The 18,555-nt window shown below is 35.4% G+C and overlaps 1 protein-coding gene across 2 annotated transcripts in view; it reads right to left on the bottom strand.

The window, feature by feature from the left end:
* Nucleotides 1-18,555, bottom strand: part of LOC150075350 (sushi, von Willebrand factor type A, EGF and pentraxin domain-containing protein 1-like) — a 253,397-nt gene that overhangs the window by 196,090 nt on the left and 38,752 nt on the right. For both annotated transcript variants that reach the window (XM_090388279.1, XM_090388280.1), the window contains exons 4-5: nt 10,410-10,583; nt 3,677-3,856 (exon numbers count right to left, since the gene is read on the bottom strand). In XM_090388279.1, the coding sequence (XP_090244405.1) occupies nt 3,677-3,856; nt 10,410-10,583 (354 nt within the window). The remainder of the gene's footprint in view (nt 1-3,676; nt 3,857-10,409; nt 10,584-18,555) is intronic.

Genomic DNA, 18,555 nt, shown 5'->3' with positions numbered 1-18,555 from the left:
TTTTGGTGGGCTTTGCATAGAGAAGTATACGTAGATGTAATGACACCTATGAAAAAGTAGCAATGTGGCGATCTAGTATGCCATTCATATGTAATTTAGCCTGGAGTACATGGAGGAAGCGAACCAATATCATAACTGAACTCACTTCCTTGTATAAATTTTTTTTGGCTAATTATTAGTATTTCAAAATATTATTATTAAAATATGTGATCATGGATTGGTGGTTAAAAAAAGGAACTTTAAAACGAGAAGCAAAGTACTTCTAGTAGTGCAACTGTGGTCGATGAAAATGAACACAATATTGTCACACTTCAAAGTGAGAATGAACAATCGCAGCCTTTTGTTCCCCAAAAAATCCGAAGTGAAAAAACAGGAACCAACTAATAAAAGACCGAAACGAAAGTATGATGACAGTTATTTGAATTTCGGCTTTACATGTGTTGGAAATAAAGATGCTCCTAATGCACATGCACCATACGTAATAAAATATTAGCAACACTTCTTTGGCTTTCACTAAACTTGTGTTTCGTAAGTGTTCCGTGAATAAAAAAGTTTGGAAACACTGATGTAAGGCATGATAACACCATTTCACCCCCTCCCAATTCCCAAAAAAAAAAAAAAAGTATGGTCTGAGATTGTGCAGTCTATGAAATAATGAATTCATGTACCTAATTACTTTTACTATTTTTTTTTTTTTTCCCTTTCCTAGTGGAGATACTGTAAAAATAAAAAAATGCTGAAATCAAAGACCAAACTGACAAACTGTCAGTTTGGTTTTCTGGTGATTTTTGTGATGGTGTAACAACGATATTACAACTGATGGTGATTTTTTGATTGTGCAACAGCAAGATTAATAAGTACTGTAATAAATGGATTCCAAACTTTACACAGGTAATATGATTTCATTTCTAATATTTTAATAAAAATAACCTATGCAACATGCCATTCAAACATTATATTAATTTCATTAAACTTGGAAATCTAAATCCACATATTTTCAAGACACACATTAAGATGTTCAAAGAAAGTAAGTTACATTTACTATACCATATTTCTGAAAATTTTGGGTTATTAAAATTTTATATGGTACAGTATTTCTTACAAATATAACATGCTTTCAAAAAGATGATCTCTGAATGATAACCCTTGATTTTAATGTTGACGAAATAATTTCCAACCAACAATCCTTATAACAAAATTTTGGTACAACAAAATGAATTATGCATCCGAAAGATGTTCACTGTAATGGAATTTTACTATATACCATATTTTTTTTTAATCAACACTTTTAATGTACATGTACAGACTGTAACATCAAATTGCATAATGCTTATTTGCATAAAAAGTAAAAATTGCAAACTGTTTCTTACTTTTCTATTAAAAATTTTCCAGTTAACTGCATGACACTTATTTGCATATAATGCTTTTTTGTACCAAAGCTAAGTTGAATTTTGCATTTTCTAACACATTTTGTAATGGTTAATTATACAGCTGTTCTTCCTAAAAATATATTTTTCTTTACTTTTCAGACACATCAATTACAATTAACAAACACTCATGCTACATTTTTCAGTCTATGCATATATTTACTTTTATGAACGTACTAGCTAATTGTTTTCCTATGGGTTGATAGCATTTTTAATTTTTCTATATTTTGAATTCTACATTAACCAATAGTTTTTTCAGTTTGCTGGTTCTTGAAGATGTTTCCCACAAAAAGATGTAAATACAATGTAATACATTCTTCTATGTTCCCATGTTATGCAAGTACATTTTACAACAGGGGTCCTTTAAAGGAGCTGCCTGTAACACAGTCAGTTGCTTTTCTTGAATCAAGAACACTGAATGCATAAGTTAACACATATTTTAAACATTTTATTTCTACCCAGTGATATCACAAAAATGGAACATGTGATGCAACCTGTTGTGTCAGAGTTAAGTCTGACACCAAGTTGCTGTTATCAAGGACTTGGCCAGTAAGCTGCTGCAAAATAAAATAGCAAAGTATGGAATATCAAAATCACAAAAAGTCTCAAATCGAAACAAATCAGGAAGCAATCAAGAATCAATTTATAGGAAATGCTAATCCAAGCAAGAAATGACAAAGAGAATTAACCAGAGATGTTGATGAAGCTCTATTTTGTTGGTACACCCAAACCAATGCTCTTAGAAGTCCAATTTCCGGGTCACTCCTCAAAAAAGCAACTGAATGTGTAAAGAACATTAAATCGACAATGGATTCAATTTAAAAAATGACAAAGAGGCAGTGGGGCATTGGTTATGCAATGTTTGATGAGCACTTCAAAGCAGAGGACATCTATAACTGTGATGAAATGGATATTACTGTGCCCTCCTTGGGCAGTGGTCTCGTGTTCGCAAATTAAAAACTATCTAGAGCCAAGATGAGCAAAGAAAGAGTAACAGCTCTCTCTGCATGCAGCTGGACAGAAACATAAGAGAAAGCTACTCATCACTGGTAAATCAATTAACCCAGTATGCCTGCATGGAGTGCAATCAATACCAGTGAAATATGCATCCAACTGCAGCATTTGGTTGACCTCTTCTATATTTAAAGAGTGGCTCATAGAATTCGACAAAGATATGGCTAGGTGAAAAACTTCTGATAGATAACAGCACATCCCACAAAATTGATGTTAAGACCCAAGCCATGGAAATTGTTTTTCTTCCCCCAAATCCAACCAGCTCATACAACCATTAGATCAAGGAATTTTGCATGGCCCATTACACTGCTTTATTCAATTCAATTCACATTCTGTCCAATGCATACACTCTAGTTAAACCCAAAACAATCCAAAGTTCTTTTATGTCTAGCCTCACTACAGTGTCTGAAGTTTGGAGGGATTTTCAATGGAGGAAGTGCCCAAAAATGTGATTTAAGAAGTGTACAGAAGATACATGGATGTAGACAGCAACACACCAACAGACATCAACTAACGGATAAGGAATTATGTGCTGGTCTTGGAAACAAGGAAAATGAAGCAAAAAAGGAAGAAGAGAAGGAAGAAGCTATTGCTGATCCATCAGATACAGCTGTAATGGAAGCACTAGACATCCTTAGGAATCGCATCTATGCTAGAGAACTGCTGCAAATGCAATATTCTTTGACCACTTTAGAAAACAGTGTAACAGCAGAAATATGCAAATCACTAAGCAAAAAACTTTGATTTTTTTAAATACATAAAAGAGACCATCATCTATTTTCGCACTGAGGATGTTTTGATTTCAATATGGTACATTTTCATTATGATGAAATTGGATGATAATTTAAAAACTTATTGCATGTCATTCACATTCATGTTGTTCATATTATCTATAGTCATTACTGTAAAGTATTTGTGTTTTTTGTGTGTTTTTTTCTTCAATAAACAAAAAAAATATAAAAAAATTTCTTTATTTATGCTATAAATTTATTAATATATCATTACATTAAAAATCACTATGTACATGCATATGGAAGATATTCATACTGCCAATGCATGCATCTTTGACCCCAGAGCAACTCTTGGCCTATGATCCTGTAAGGTCTATCTCGATAATCACATATAACAGATAACTGTATATTTTACTTTGAAAAAAATTACTATGCAATTAAGCATTAGGTCCGTATATTCAGATAGATAAAATATATTAAAGCAGTTTTTAATATCATACTTACTGAGACAAAGTGGTATATCAAAGTTCCATCCACCATTCTCTAAACACTTTAATACACTTGAGCCTTTCAGCTGATAACCTTGTTCACAACTAAAAATCACACTACTACCAGCAATAGACTTTTCAGATTGAAGAATGAATGAGCCACCCTCAGGAGCTTTGGGTACAGCACAACGAATCTCTATATAGTAAAGAAAGAAAGCAATATGCTATTAAAAAATGTTGTTTCCTTGAATAATATACCTATGGTAAGTGGTCTTGAATAGTATTTTCAAAACATTTATCTTTTATGTCTTAAATTAAGTGGATATCTAACAGATATAATTTTTATAGAATATGAAAACAATTTCATATTCTAAAAATAGTGGAATAACTTGGACTGGAACAGATAAAAGTCATGCTCTTCGCAGATGACCTCTGCATATGGGGAGAGAGCAGAGAACAAGTGCAATGGCAAGTTGATATATGGGCTAGTATGGCCAATAAATTTGGACTGATTTTCAGTCAGGAGAAGAGTGAAGTAATAGTTCTAAAGAGGAGTGGTGAGCCTGACAGATCCCATTACAATGGAAGGGAAAGAGCTAAAAATGGTTAACAACTTCAAGTATCTAGGAAGCACCATTACAAAGACTGGAGTGATAGACAAAGAAATAAGTAGAAGGATACAAGTGGGTGGGAATTTCTATAGGCAGACAAGAGATCTGATCTGGAACAGGAACATACCACTGAAGTGTAAGAAGGCTATATATCAGGCCTATTACATACCAATTCTGACATATGCATCTGAACTTGTATTATGAGGAAAAGGATGAAAGCAGAATTCAGGGGGCAGAAATGAAATTTGTTAGGAGCATAGCCAGAAAGACAAGACGCAACAAAATCAGGAATGATGTGATTAGGGAGAGAATTCAGGTTGAGAAACTCCAGAATGGATTGAAAGGTCCCATTTTAAATGGTTTGGACATGTCAAGAGGATGAACGAGAGGTGTTTGCCAAGAAGAATGTTTGATTTACAATTAAGGGACACAAGACCAAGGGGTAGACCAAGAATGAAATGGCAAGACACGATAAAGACCAATGTCATTAAGACTATACACAAGAAGGAAACTGGAGTGAAATCAACGACAGAGAGAAGTACACGGACAGGACAGGACAGGACGTGGTGGTGAGGCTCCATAGATCGACCCATGGAATAGCAGAACGATGACAGATGATGATGATGATGAAAAAAATTTCATAAAATTATATTTGTGATGGCATATTTAAGTATAAATATGTATGTGCATAAAAAAGTATAAATATGTATGTGTATAAAAAAAGTATGTTCATTTAACTTTAAAATGCTGCAATTCACTTAAAACATTTGTAATAAAAATATGCAAGTGATCAAAATTTGTTTTTATTTCTTTTAATCTTTTTTTATTTTTAATTTCAATAGACTGCTCTTCCCCCTCCTTCCGCCTAAATAAGTGTACTGCATATGGGTAGCAGTAATCCCAGATTGATGTAACAACTATGTGGTACCACACTCAGAGTAGTAGAGAATGAAAAAGACCTGGGGGTAATTGCATAGTTAGATATGATGTTCTCTGAGCAGTGCAGACAAGCTACCAGGGCGCCTCCGTAGCCAGGTGGGCAGGAGCAGCAGTGCATAGCACACGCCTCTTGATTAGACTGGGGTTCAAGCCCATGACTACCAAATACGGAGGATGCGGAAAGGTCAAGAAATGACCACCACATATCCCCAGAGCAATATGGCCTTAGTTGCTAATGCTCCTAAAAACCAAATAACAAACAAACAGAAGCTACCAGGACAGGTTATGGGGGTTTTGTCAATGATACAAACATTTTTCCAACACAGATAAGGAAGTGATTATCCCTTTATATAAGGCAATGGTTATATCACATCTTGAATACTGCATATAGTCTGGAAGCCTTGTTTTAGGAAAAATGTGGATCTGTTGGAACAGGTGCAAAAAAGAGCAATTAAATTAGTGAGAAGAACAAAAGGGTGTTCTTACCAAGAAAGGCTTCAATTCTGTAAATTGAAATGTTTGGAGACTAGGCATCTGAAAGGAGATCTGACTGAAGTGTTCAAGTCTTTGAATGGATTGAATAAGCACAATGCTGATGGCATTGCACATCAGACTATACATGTGAAGGAGCATAAATTCAAGTTGAGAAAGAATGTTTGTAGAATAAATGCGTGGAAATTTGCCTTCAGCCAGTAGGCATTTGATTATTGGAACAAGCTTCCATTTGGTGTTGTAGAGTGGATAGTTTGAATAAATTCATGGAAGAACTACACAAACTATTGGAAAGGATAGACAGGTGATACAGGAAGGTTTTTTTTTGCCTGATACTGTATAAGCTTGCTCTCTTGCATCATTTTCCACTACTAATATTAATACATCACATCACCCTTGTATGGCATAACCCACAGTTTGGAAAATTCCTGTGCAGAAAATTGAAAACTAACTTTAAACAAAATATTCTTAATGTGAAGACTCCCTTTAAATTCATTAAATGTGGGAGAGAAAAGAGATATAAACTTTAATTACTTAAATATAGCAAAATTTAAATAGCCTATGAAATAAATTCCATAGGCTATTTAAACAAATAAGATCTCCAAAATATCAGACTATTATTTGTTTAACCCTGGGGTTGGGGCACTCCATAAAGTCAAACACAGAACCTGAATGCTGCCAAACTTTTTTTTTTAATTTCTGGAAAAACTTTCCATCAATTTTTTGAATTCTGCTTGGAGTATACTAATATTTTATCTTTTGCTGCTGTGTTTTTTAAAACTTTTATTTAAAAAATTAAAAAGTAATAATTTTGTGAAAACTAAAAAAAATGTTACAGGCATAAAATATAAAGATGAAACTGTTGGTATCGTCTATTTTTACATTTAAAAAACATATTAATACCTCTGTCTCCACATCCTCCTTATTCAATATTCCATATGAACTAAGTTTACTCATAAAGATTCTGCATCAAATAATCCTTACTACCTGCCTATCTACATCAGGTAAAATTATTCTTAGGCCTGGCTGCCTCAGTTTTGATATAGTTATTCCTACCTCACACAATCCTGCAAAACATCATATAATCAGAAGAAGGCCAGCGGCCTCATCAAGAGGATATAGTGCCCAGATATTCAAATGATTTATGGTTGAAATTTAAATAATACAGTCCTATTCTTAATATGTATATAAATCACACTCCACTTTAAAATCTCGTCCTTTATCTAAACCTTGGTTTTCCAATAAATGTGCTAAGGCTGTTCAAGAGAAGAATGTTACATATCGTAATTTACTTGTTTCTAATTCTTCAGTTTCATTTTCTGCCTACACCAAAGCTTGCAACAATTGTAATGCAGTTATTAATCAGTCCAAACTAGAGTTTGAACAGGCTAAGAGTAGAAAACTTGCTTCCTGCCCTAATGGTAGCCGAGCATTCTGGCCTCTTGCTAAAGCTATTGGCCGCAACTTTTGCCCATCTCTGCTCCCACCTCTGTCCAAATCAGATGGTTCTGTTGTCACTTCAGCCAAGGATAAAGCTGACCTGCTAGCATCCCATTTTTCTTCCAGCTCATGTATTAATGATCTTGGTAAAACACCTCCCACCATTCCCAACACGTTCCATTCAATGCCTCCTGTGGTCTTCCGTCAAAAGGATATCAGAAGGATTTTGATGAATCTTGATGCTAAGAAAGCTCCAGGTCCTGATGGTATTTCTCCACTTGTTCTCAAAACCTGTGCTCCTGAACTTACTTCTATTCTTTGCCACCTTTTTTCACTTTCTTATTCCAAAGGTGTTTTTCCTTCTGCTTGGAAATTTGCTCATATCCAGCCAGTTCCTAAAAAGGGTGACAAATCCCTCCCATCCAATTATTGTCCCATTGCAATTACTTCTGCTCTTTCTAAAGTAATGGAGAAATCAATTAACCGCCAACTCTTAAACTACCTAGAAACCTTCCGTCTGATCAACGATCGCCAGTATGGATTCTATCAGTGTCGATCCACTGGTGATATTCTGGCTTATGTTACCCATTTATGGACTAATTCAGTGGAAAGGTTCGGTGAAACACAAGTAGTTGCTCTTGACATCTCAAAGGCTTTCGATCATGTTTGGCATAAAGGTCTTCTAAACAAGCTTCCATCTTATGGTTTGCCAACTGTTTTTAGTAATTGGTTATCCAGTTTTCTCTCTGATCGCTCACTGAGGGTGATGGTAGATGGCTCTCTGTCTTCTAACTTCTTCACTAATGCCGGTGTCCCCCAAGGTTCAGTTCTTTCCCCCACTCTTTTCCTCTTGTATATTAATGACCTTCTTCCATTGACTGGAAATCCTATCCATAGTTTTGCCGATGATAGCACATTGTATTCCTCTTTCCATTTTGAGAAACCTTGTCCTGCTCAATCAGCTTCAACTTCTCGAAAATCTGCTACCAATTCCTTAAATGCCGATCTTCAGGTAATTCTCCAGTGGGGCTAAGACAACTTAGTTGATTTCAACCCTTCTAAAACTCAGTCTTGTCTTATATCTCGCAAAAAGGATTCTTCTGCTCCTATGCTTATCTTTAGTGACACTCCGATTTCTAGGCAAAATGATATATCTCTTTTGGGGATTACCCTGACTTCTAATCTCTCTTGGCACAAGCACATTACAAATACTGCTTTCTCTGCATCTAAAAAACTTGGTTTTCTCTTTCGCTCTCAGCGTTACTTTTCTTCCAAACAGCTGCTCACTCTGTATAAATCGCAAATCCGCCCTGCCATGGAATATTGTTCCCACATCTGGGGTGGTGCCTCCAAAACCTATCGCAGGCTTCTTGATTCCATTCAGAAGAGGGCAGTTAGGTTAATTAATGATTCATCTCTAACAGAGTCTCTCCACTCGCTTTCTCATAGACGTACTGTTTCTGCTGCATGCCTCTTCTACAGATACTTCCATGGGCACTGTTCTTCTGAATTGGCTTCTATAATTCCTGCTCTCTCTTTCAAAACAGTCCGAACATGTGCCGCCACCAGCCAACATCCATTTACTGTCCAACTTCAAACCCACAGAACCAACTTTTCATCTTCCTCATTTATTCATTCAACTGCCGTTTTCTGGAACAACCTTCCTTCATACGTATTTCCTGAAAATTACAATCTACAGAAGTTCAAGTTCAATGTCAACAAATATCTCCTTTCGTCTTCTCAACCTCCAACCCCAGCATGGTACTAAGTACTATAGGTTCTAATACCTCTCGTGTTTGGGGTTCACATAAAAAAAAAAAAAAAAAAAAAAAAGGCTGCCATTAATGACAGTTATGTTCCAAGAATACTGTAACTACCAAAAACTTATAATAAGTCTTATAAACTATATAATTACCAATGCTTTCTGAAAATATTCACTTTCCATGGACCTCAACATCCTCTATCTGATGCATAGGCTTACTCCATATTTAATCTTCATTTTACCACTAAATATTTAACATTTTTCAGAGCTATTTAACTCATTAGCAACACAGCTGCAAGCAAGCACTTTCTGTTAGAAGTAAGCACTTGGATATATTCCAATTAGCTGTTTTAGTTTTCTTCCTGTTGCTGCTAAATTGGATAAACTTATCCTTTAGTTTTTAATAAATACCCTCAAAGTAGCCATGTGATTTTCTTTTGTAAAGTTAAAATAATAAGTTCTTTCAGAAAAATTTTTTGTCTTACATTATATTACATAAGCATGAATATAAACCTAATACAGCACAGAGCAACAAACTAATATTAATGTTGCTATGTCATTGGTATTTTGTATAAGTTAGCACAAGGATTCTCAAAGTGTGGTAGGTTGAAATTTTTTTAAAAAGTTTGCTTCAGGTTTGAAATATGATTGTGTTTTTTTTTTTTGTTTTTTTTGTTTATTTCCAATGGACATTGTTTTATTTTAGAATGTTGTAAAGTTCTATTGTTATTTTATTTGATATGTAGATTAAAATTTAGCACCTCAGTAGCCAGGTGGGCAGGAGCAGCAGTGCATAGCACACACTTCTTGATTAGACCAGGGTTTGAGCCCATGAGCCACCAAATATGGAGGGTGCGGAAAGGTCAGGGAATGACCACTGCATATCCCCGGAGAAATATGGCCTTAGAAAAATGCTCCTAAAAACCAAATAACAAATAATAACAATAACAACATAGATTAAAATTTAATTATTAGGAGTGGCAACAGTATATTTATTTATTACCAAACTTAACCAAATGAAATCATTACTTTCATTTATGGAGAGCAAGGCATCACAAATTCATTTATCATTTTAGAGGGTTGCAGTATCACAAACTTTGAGAATACATGCTTTGGAAAAATCATTTTAAATTTCTCATACTATTACACAGCTAAAATATGAGTATTATGTCAGAAAATTTAACAATATCATGTAAATAATAAGTTTAATTGTTTATTATATACAAATAAGAATTATTATATGACTATTATTATTATTATTTCTGATGATATGCACTAAATTCTTTCCAATTTTATTTCAGATTTTTATCAGTTAAATTGAAAGGAAATAACAATAAAAGTGAAACTTTCAGAAATTAAAAAACTTCTTTTGAAAAATTAAACTATTTATTGATAACCAAACAAATTAAAATAAGATAAAAACAAATGAGAATTAATAACTAGATAAATTCAAATGAAAAAAAAATTATCATTGAAACAAATAAGCAAACAGTTATAAAACTTACCAGTACAGACTGGTGGGTTTTCATTCCATTTACCAGATGATGAACATATCAAATTTTCAGGTCCATCTATTTTATAACCACTTGTGCACTTGTAACTTATTTCTGCTTTATATTCAACTGATGAATAAATTACTTCTCCATTTTCTGGATCTACAGGAATTGGGCAAGTAACAACTAGCCAAAAATAAAGTAAAAATTAACTCTTCTCAGTAATAATAACTACTAGTAACAATTAATGATAATAACATAATGAATAACTAAATACTAAATAAATAATATTAACTGAGGTTTCTACTAATATGAGAACTGAAGGGCATAACTGGATCACAGTGTTTCATTAAATAAAATAAGAGGAACACTTCTCTGAATGTAATTAACTTATACTTATTAAATTAATCAGGTAACTAAATTTTTCTCTTTCTTGGTGATTCCTTTCTACTTCTGACTCACTCACTCACTCACTCACTCTCTCTCTCTCTCTCTCTCTCTCTCATGGTAACTCGGGAATTTTTTTTGGCTGGTGCAGCAGAAGCCTCAGGCTTCCTTGCATCATATAGCTAATAATAATAACAATAATAAACAGAAACATTACATAATCATACATTGCAATTGCTTTTTCAAGATCTTGGACTGTGTTAAGAAAACAGTGAAAACTATTTTCTTAACACATGAGGACATGTTCTTCTTATTTTATTAACTCAGATTTAATATGAAACAAATTGCGAATGTTAAACCCAGGGAAAGAACTAGCCACCCAATAATTATTTTGAATTTACTTTTTACCTTCTCTTCTGATTTTCAATGTTATACAATGTATGTAATATTACATTAAAATGAGCTTATATAAACAGATTAAACAGTACTGATCATGGCCTAATAGCATAATGGATAATTATGAAGATCAATGAAATCACAATGCCAAAAACATAAAACATTGGTAATAATACAGTAAAGCATAGTGTTAATTACTACAAAAATTCCATAGAGTATGACTTTACAATACATTCATCCTTCAGTGTATTACACTGAAGGATGAATGTATTGCAAGAGATACTACAGGCAATGTATTCCCTGTAGTATTTATCATCATGCATGGGTTGAAGGTTAAGGAGATGAAAGAAGATACTTGTTGACATTAGACTTGAATTTCTGTAGATTGTAATTTCAGGGAATACGTATAAAGGCTGGTCTGTACTTGTTAACAGGAAAGACTGCTTCTACAGGGAGGGGATACACTTAAATAGAAAGGGTGCAAGAATATTTGCTGATGCTATCGAGGCAGTGTTCGGTGGGTCGGAAAACAGCTAGCTTGGGGGGGAATACAAGGACTAACAGATTAACAGTAGCCACTAGCAGAGGCGAAAGTGATTCTTGCACTGCTTCTATTGGAATGAGCAGCAGCCTGGAAAACAAGATGCAGGGTATATCAGAGACTGCTGGGAGTCATTGTGGTACAAGTAAACACATGGGTTCTGTTAGGGTAGCTAAAAATAGGAACAGGTGCATGTATACTTGTGTATACACCAATGCTAGGAGTTTGGTAAATAAATTTGATGAATTTGAGGTATTGCTCAAAACATTAAAGGCAGATATAGTTGGGATATAAGATATGTGGTGTCACACAGATATAAGCAGTGGTGGGATTCAGCCGGTTCGGCAGAACCGATACCTAATTTTTTGTTGAGTTCGGCGAACCAGTTGTTAAAATGGCACTTTTGATCAGGGTTCTCTCTAAGGTGGGTTGTTCCAGGCACCCACCTTAGAGAGAACCCTGATCAAATTTAATCCTGATCAAATTAAATACGATCAGAGAACCCTGATCGTATTTAATCTGCATAGCCTATGCCATTTATTAATTCAGCAAGAAATTCGTTTATTATCGATAAAATGAAGAAAATGTATGTTCTGACTGATGTTTATCAATGGTATAAGCATAGTGCTTTGTTTATAAAAGTTTATGCTATGACCACACGTGGACAGAACCAGTAAAAATATTCAAATATATAGGCACATATCTGCTCCTGCTCTGTAATATATTAAAATAAAACATTTTTAAATTTTTTTTCAGTAGCCCTTAAAAGGATGAAAAGGCAACAGAGTTTGACAGATTTTTTCAATAAGAAACCAAAATCAGAATTTGTTGTATTAGAATTGGCCTTGGATTCAGTTATGTCAACAATTTTCGTTGAACTAGTTGAATTGGAAAAACAAGATGCAGAGACAATATGTTCTTCAGTTATGGAAAGTTTAAATAATGTTGGGCTTACTAAGAACTACCTAGAAAAAAATTTAATAGGATTTTGCTCCAATGGTGCCAGCTTTATTCTTTGGAGAAAATGTGGAGTGAGCACTAGGATTGCAAAACAGTTTCCAAACATAATAATATGGTGCTGTTTAAATCATCGCCTCCATCTTGTTTTAGATGATTCGATAAAGGAAATAAAGCAAGTAAATCATTTTAAAATATTTATTGATAAGATATACACTATTTTTCATCAATCCAATAAGAACCAAATTGAACTTTCCAAAATATCCGAACAACTTGGAATTGAAATTATAAAGATTGGTAGAGTTTTGGGACCAAGATGGGCTGCCTGTAGCTGTGTGGCATGCTTATCCAGTGCTACATCACTATTTTTATTCAAATAAAAAGTACTTAGGTATGGCTGCCCGTCTTGAAAATATATATTTTATAACTGATTTGGCATTGATGATTGATATTTTACACGAAATTTCTCTTCTTTCAAATGCACTACAAGCAAGAAATATAGACATAATAAAGGCTGAAAAACTTGTGATAAGATCTATTAAAGCATTTCAAATGCTTGGAAAGGAAAAGGGTCCATACGAAAAAAAAGTTGATGAATTAATTACTTCAGAAACCTTCAAAAATATAAAATTTGCAGAAAATCATCGATTTGTCGGGCTTCCTCAGGAAAGACTTTTAGAAAACATCGTAACGAATTTGAAAAAAAAGACTAATGGATTGTGAACATTTAAAAGCAAGTTGTAGCCAATTTCAAGATAGGAATAAATTACAATTTCTCAATTTTTTGGAGCCAGATTACTGGAATATTGAAGAAGTACTAGTTCCATGGAAAACAGCTGAAGAACAATTACGCGTATTTAATGACATTTTTAATTACCACATTGATATTAATGATTATCAAGATTTCGTGGAAAACGTTTTAAAAAATTCCCAGAATTATGCAATTCCTGAAAGTGTTCAAAGAGCTAAAAATATTGTCAGAACAATTGCTGTAAGTTCAGCAGAAGCGGAAAGGGGTTTTTCAAAGATGAACATAATATGTTAAGAGAAGAGAAGTCGCCTAACTGTTTCTAATATATCAAACACAATGACTATTAGACTAATTGGCCTACCTCTAAAGGAATGGGATCCTACTCCTACAGTGAAAAGATGGTTAAGAATAAATCACTCAGCCGATGATGCTGGATAAAAGCGAAGAAAATTGCAAGTGAGGACGCCAATCAAGAAGCAATATGGAAATATCTTAAATAACAGTTTTATTGTTTTTTGTCAGGTATTATTTAATATTTTTTTCATTAATATTTTAAAAAACTTTCTTATAACATAATCTAGTTTTGTGGACCTCTTTTATTGTTCTTATTTAAGTATTAAGTGCATGAAATAAACTACCTTTCCGTATATAGTTTTTTTATACTTAGAACGGAAAAACTCCAGAACACGGTGCCCCTTTGTAAATCACATTGAGAAGAAGAGGGGGAAAGCAGCGTACGGTTTGTAACTCCGCCCACTCACTGCGTTCCCCCTCTTCTTCTCGACAACTGCACGTGGCGAATGTCACGCAACATAACAGTATGGTGGAACTGAAAAACAACGAAATTAACGGCAATACAACAATTTTTTCGGAGCAGCAACCAAAATAATTATACGTAAAAATAACACACTAATTTCTTTTTCAAAACGAAAAAAAAATAACGAGACGCGGTAAATAACTCCCGAAGTCCCGTAAAAAGGTAACCTAAAAACCTAACCAATTTTCATTAAACACAAATGAAAGACAATTAAAAACGTAACTCCTGTTATTATATTTTTTTTTCATCCAACGACTGGTTTTTGCTTGAATCCTTCCTGAAGTCGCATAAAAACCTAACCTAAAAATATAACCATTTTTCACTAAACACAAATGAAAGACAATTAAAAATGTAACTCCCATTATATATATTTTTTTCATCCAACGACTAGTTTTTGCTTGAATCCTTCCCGAAGTCGCGTAAAAACATAACCTTTTTTTTGCTAAACAGAAACGAAAGTCAATTAACACATGCAACAAACAATAAAATTGTTCTTTGCATAAGTACAAAACGGCATCATAGAATTTTTTTTTTGAAAAGAATGCAATGGACACAATACTAGGTTAATGATACGTGAAAATAACACAGAAATACAAATCAAACTAAACTCACCTCATCAGTGGAACGGGATAACGACACAAACTCAGGACCACGAGGCAATTAGCAGCAAAGCAACAAGTAGCAGCTGAGCACCGTACACAGTAGAAACCAGCATTCAAAAGAAAGAATACGCAACTAATTTCGCATTTAGCACTCCAGTGATGTGTCACGTGATGTCCACGTGAAACAAAGAGGGGATGCAGTCAGTAGGCGGGGTCACAAACTGTCAATCACTGCTTTCCCTCACTCTGACAGCCAATTACAAGGGGGCACCGTATATTGGAGTAAGGCCCTTAGAACGGTCATTAGGGCAGCGAAACGGTTGTTAAATTATTTGAATCCCACCACTGGATATAAGGAATGCAGAACTGGAATTTGGGGAGTACAATGTGTACAGGAAGGATAGACGGGATAGGAAGGGAGGAGGGGTTATGCTATTAATTAAGAAATATACAAAATGTTGTTGTTATTTGGTTTTTAGAACCATTAGCAACTAAGGCCATATTGTTCCGGGATATGCGGTAGTCATTCCATGGCCTTTCCGCATCTTCCGTATTTGGTGGTGACAGGCTCGAACCCCGGTCTAATCAAGAAGCGTGTGCTACACACTGCTGCTCCTTCCCACCTGGCTATGGAGGCGCCAATTTATACAAAATCCAAGGAAGTGAAGCCAGTCGACATTGCTGGACAGTGCAGTGTCGAGTCAGTTTGGTGTGACATAAGCATTGGGAGATCAAACTTAAGAGTAGGAGTGTGCTATAGGCCTAATGACTCTGATGAGGAATAAGAAACGGTACAGGGAAATAGAGTGGGCCAGTAAATCAGAGAGTCTTATAATGGGAGATTTTAATTTCCCAGATATTGACTGGAATTTGTGGGATGGTCACTCACACACTAGGAAGGCTTTTGTGGATTTATTGGATGATTGTTTTCTACATCATCATGTTTGGGAGGCAACTAGAGGGAGTAATACTCTTGATCTGATTATCAGTAGTGATTCTTCATGCATTAAGAATCTGCAGATAAAGGAACCACTAGATGGCAGTGATCACAGTATGGTGAAGTTGGATTTTCTCATAGAGTAAATCCCACTTCAGCACACTGTCAGGGGTAAAGGGAAGGGATTTTGCTTTCATAAAGGTGACTACGGTGTTCTGAGACAGTATTTCAATTATATACGGTGGGACCAACTGATGTTGTTACCAACAGCAAATTCAAAATGGGAAGCATTCAAAGAATTAATCTTGGAAGCTACCAGGCTTTACATACCAACTAAGAAATATTGTTCGAGGTTTAGGCCTAAATGGATGTCAGATGAACTAATGAGACATATGGCAGAGAAGAAAAATGCATGGGATACATATATATATATATATATAAGATATAAGCTGGTCTGTAACCAAGTCAAAAAAGAAGATTAGGCAGGCAAAGGCAGACTACGAGAAATCCTTGGCAAAGGATGCAAAGAAAAACAGCAAAGAGTTCTTTACCTATGTAAACTCTAGAAGGAAAGGGATGAATTAGATTGGTCCACTGGATATTGATGGTTCAACAGTTGATGATCCTGCTCAGGTGGCTAACAAACAAAATGAGTATTTTGCATCTACATGAGGAGTTATTCAGGAAGGGGAATGTCAGAGGTGAGTTAAACTCTGGCAGTGAGCTAGATGATTTTGTAATAACTGAGAGGAAAGTGGAGGAGAAATTGTTGAAGATAAACATAAAAAAAGCACCTGGGTGGATGGGATCTATCCAATTATATTAAAGGAGGCAGCAAAGGAAGTAAGCAAACCCTTAGCCATAATTCTGAGAGCTTCTTTGGACTCAGGGGAGGTACCCATGGACTGGAGATGTGCAAATGTGACCCCAATTCACAGAGGAGGATCAAAGGGCAACACAATTAATTATAGACCTGTAAGGTTAACTTCTGTTGCAGGAAAATTTATGGAGGGACTGGTTAAAGAAGCACTGCAGGATCATCTAGACAAGACTTCAGTTATAGCTCAGACACAGCATGGTTTTGTTAAGGGAAAGTCTTGCCTGACCAATTTGATTGGATACTGTGATGTGGTCACAAAGGAACTGCATGCAGGGAATAACTTTGATATCATATATTTATATCTTAGAAAGGCTTTTGATACTGTTGCACATGGAAGACTGATGAACAAATTGGAGCAGCATGGCATTGGAGGCAAATTGCTGCTATGGATAAAGGGATGGGTGAGTGGGAGAAGACAGAGAGTAGTAATCAATGGACACTGCTCATCGTGGACTAATGTTATTAGTGGAGTCTCTCAGGGTTCAGTGTTGGGTCCATTGTTGTTTTCTGTATTTATAAATGATATTGATGATGGTATATCAAGTTTAATGTTCAAGTTTGCAGACGATACGAAGGTTGGGAGGGTTATTAAGGACAATAATGATAGTACGCTGCTGCAACAGGATCTAGAAAAGTTGAGCAGATGGGCTGAGAGGTGGCAAATGAAGTTTAACATTGACAAATGTAAAGTACTACATATGGGAAGCAGTAACTTCAGAGTAATGTATCAACTCTGTGGTACAACACTGACAGCGGTAGAGAACGAATAGGACCTGGGGGTAATTGTGCAGGCAGAGATGAAGTTTTCTGAGCAGTGCAGACGGTCTGCAAGAGTAGCTCATCTTGTCTTATCAATGATATACAGGAATTTTTCTAGCAGGGATAAGGAGGTGATTATCTCCTTATATAAGGCAATGGTCAGGCCACACCTTGAGTACTGTATACGGGTCTGGTGGCCTCATTTTAAGAAGGATGTAGAGCTGTTGGAGTGAGTGAGTACAGAGAAGGGCAACAAGATTAGTGAATTGAACAAAGGGTTGCTCTTACGAAGAAAGGCTTAAGTTTTGCAAATTACAGTGTCTGGAGACTAGGCACCTGCAAGGTGATCTGACTGAGGTGTATAAAGCCTTGAATGGTTTGAACATGCTCAATGCTGATGGGATTCTTCCTCTTGTTCAGAATAATCACCTGAGAGGGCATAAATTCAAATTGAGGAAAGACAGATGTAGGATAAATTTGCCTTTTGCCAGTGAGTAGTTGGTTGGTGGAACAGACTTCCATCCCTTGTTGTGGAAGTTGATAGCCTAAATAAATTTAAGGCTGAGCTGGACAGGTATTTAGAACGAACAGAGGGGTGAAATGGGAGCATTTTTTTTTGCAGATGCTGCATAAGGGACATACGTGCACACACGTCCCTCATCACATGTTTGTCTTTGTGTAAACATTACCGGTTGATTTATTGTTATTCAAATTCTGTGTTCTCTTTCAATCCCTAGTATGCTGAAACAGGTAGCAAGTAAGCGTAAACGTGTAGTGCTTACCCTCAAGCAGAAGATGGAAATATGCTTCAGAAAGGTGAAAGTCGTGCAGTGCTCATGGAAGAATTTAATGTTGGCTCATCAACGATCTGTGACATTAAGGCTCAATCTGAGAAAATAAAGGAGTTTTATGCCAAGTCGGAGAGTGACAAGAGTGTAGAGAAGCGTCATACTCTTCATACACCAAGAATGGAAGTGCTTGACCAGGCCCTGTATGAGTGGTTTTCGCTGAAAATATCTGAGGGTGGTTGCATTTCTCGACTCATGTTGCAAGAAAAAGCGAAAGAATTTCATGAGAAAATGAAAATTAAAGGTAAGTGTTCATTTTCAAGTGGCTGGCTTACTCGATTCA

The sequence above is a fragment of the Mastigoproctus giganteus genome, chromosome 14 (assembly GCF_048544385.1).
Source record: "Mastigoproctus giganteus isolate SK-2022 chromosome 14, ASM4854438v1, whole genome shotgun sequence".
Lineage (NCBI taxonomy): Eukaryota > Metazoa > Arthropoda > Arachnida > Uropygi > Thelyphonidae > Mastigoproctus > Mastigoproctus giganteus.
The sequence above is the reverse complement of the archived record's forward strand: the minus strand, read 5'-3'. Positions and strand labels throughout refer to the sequence as shown.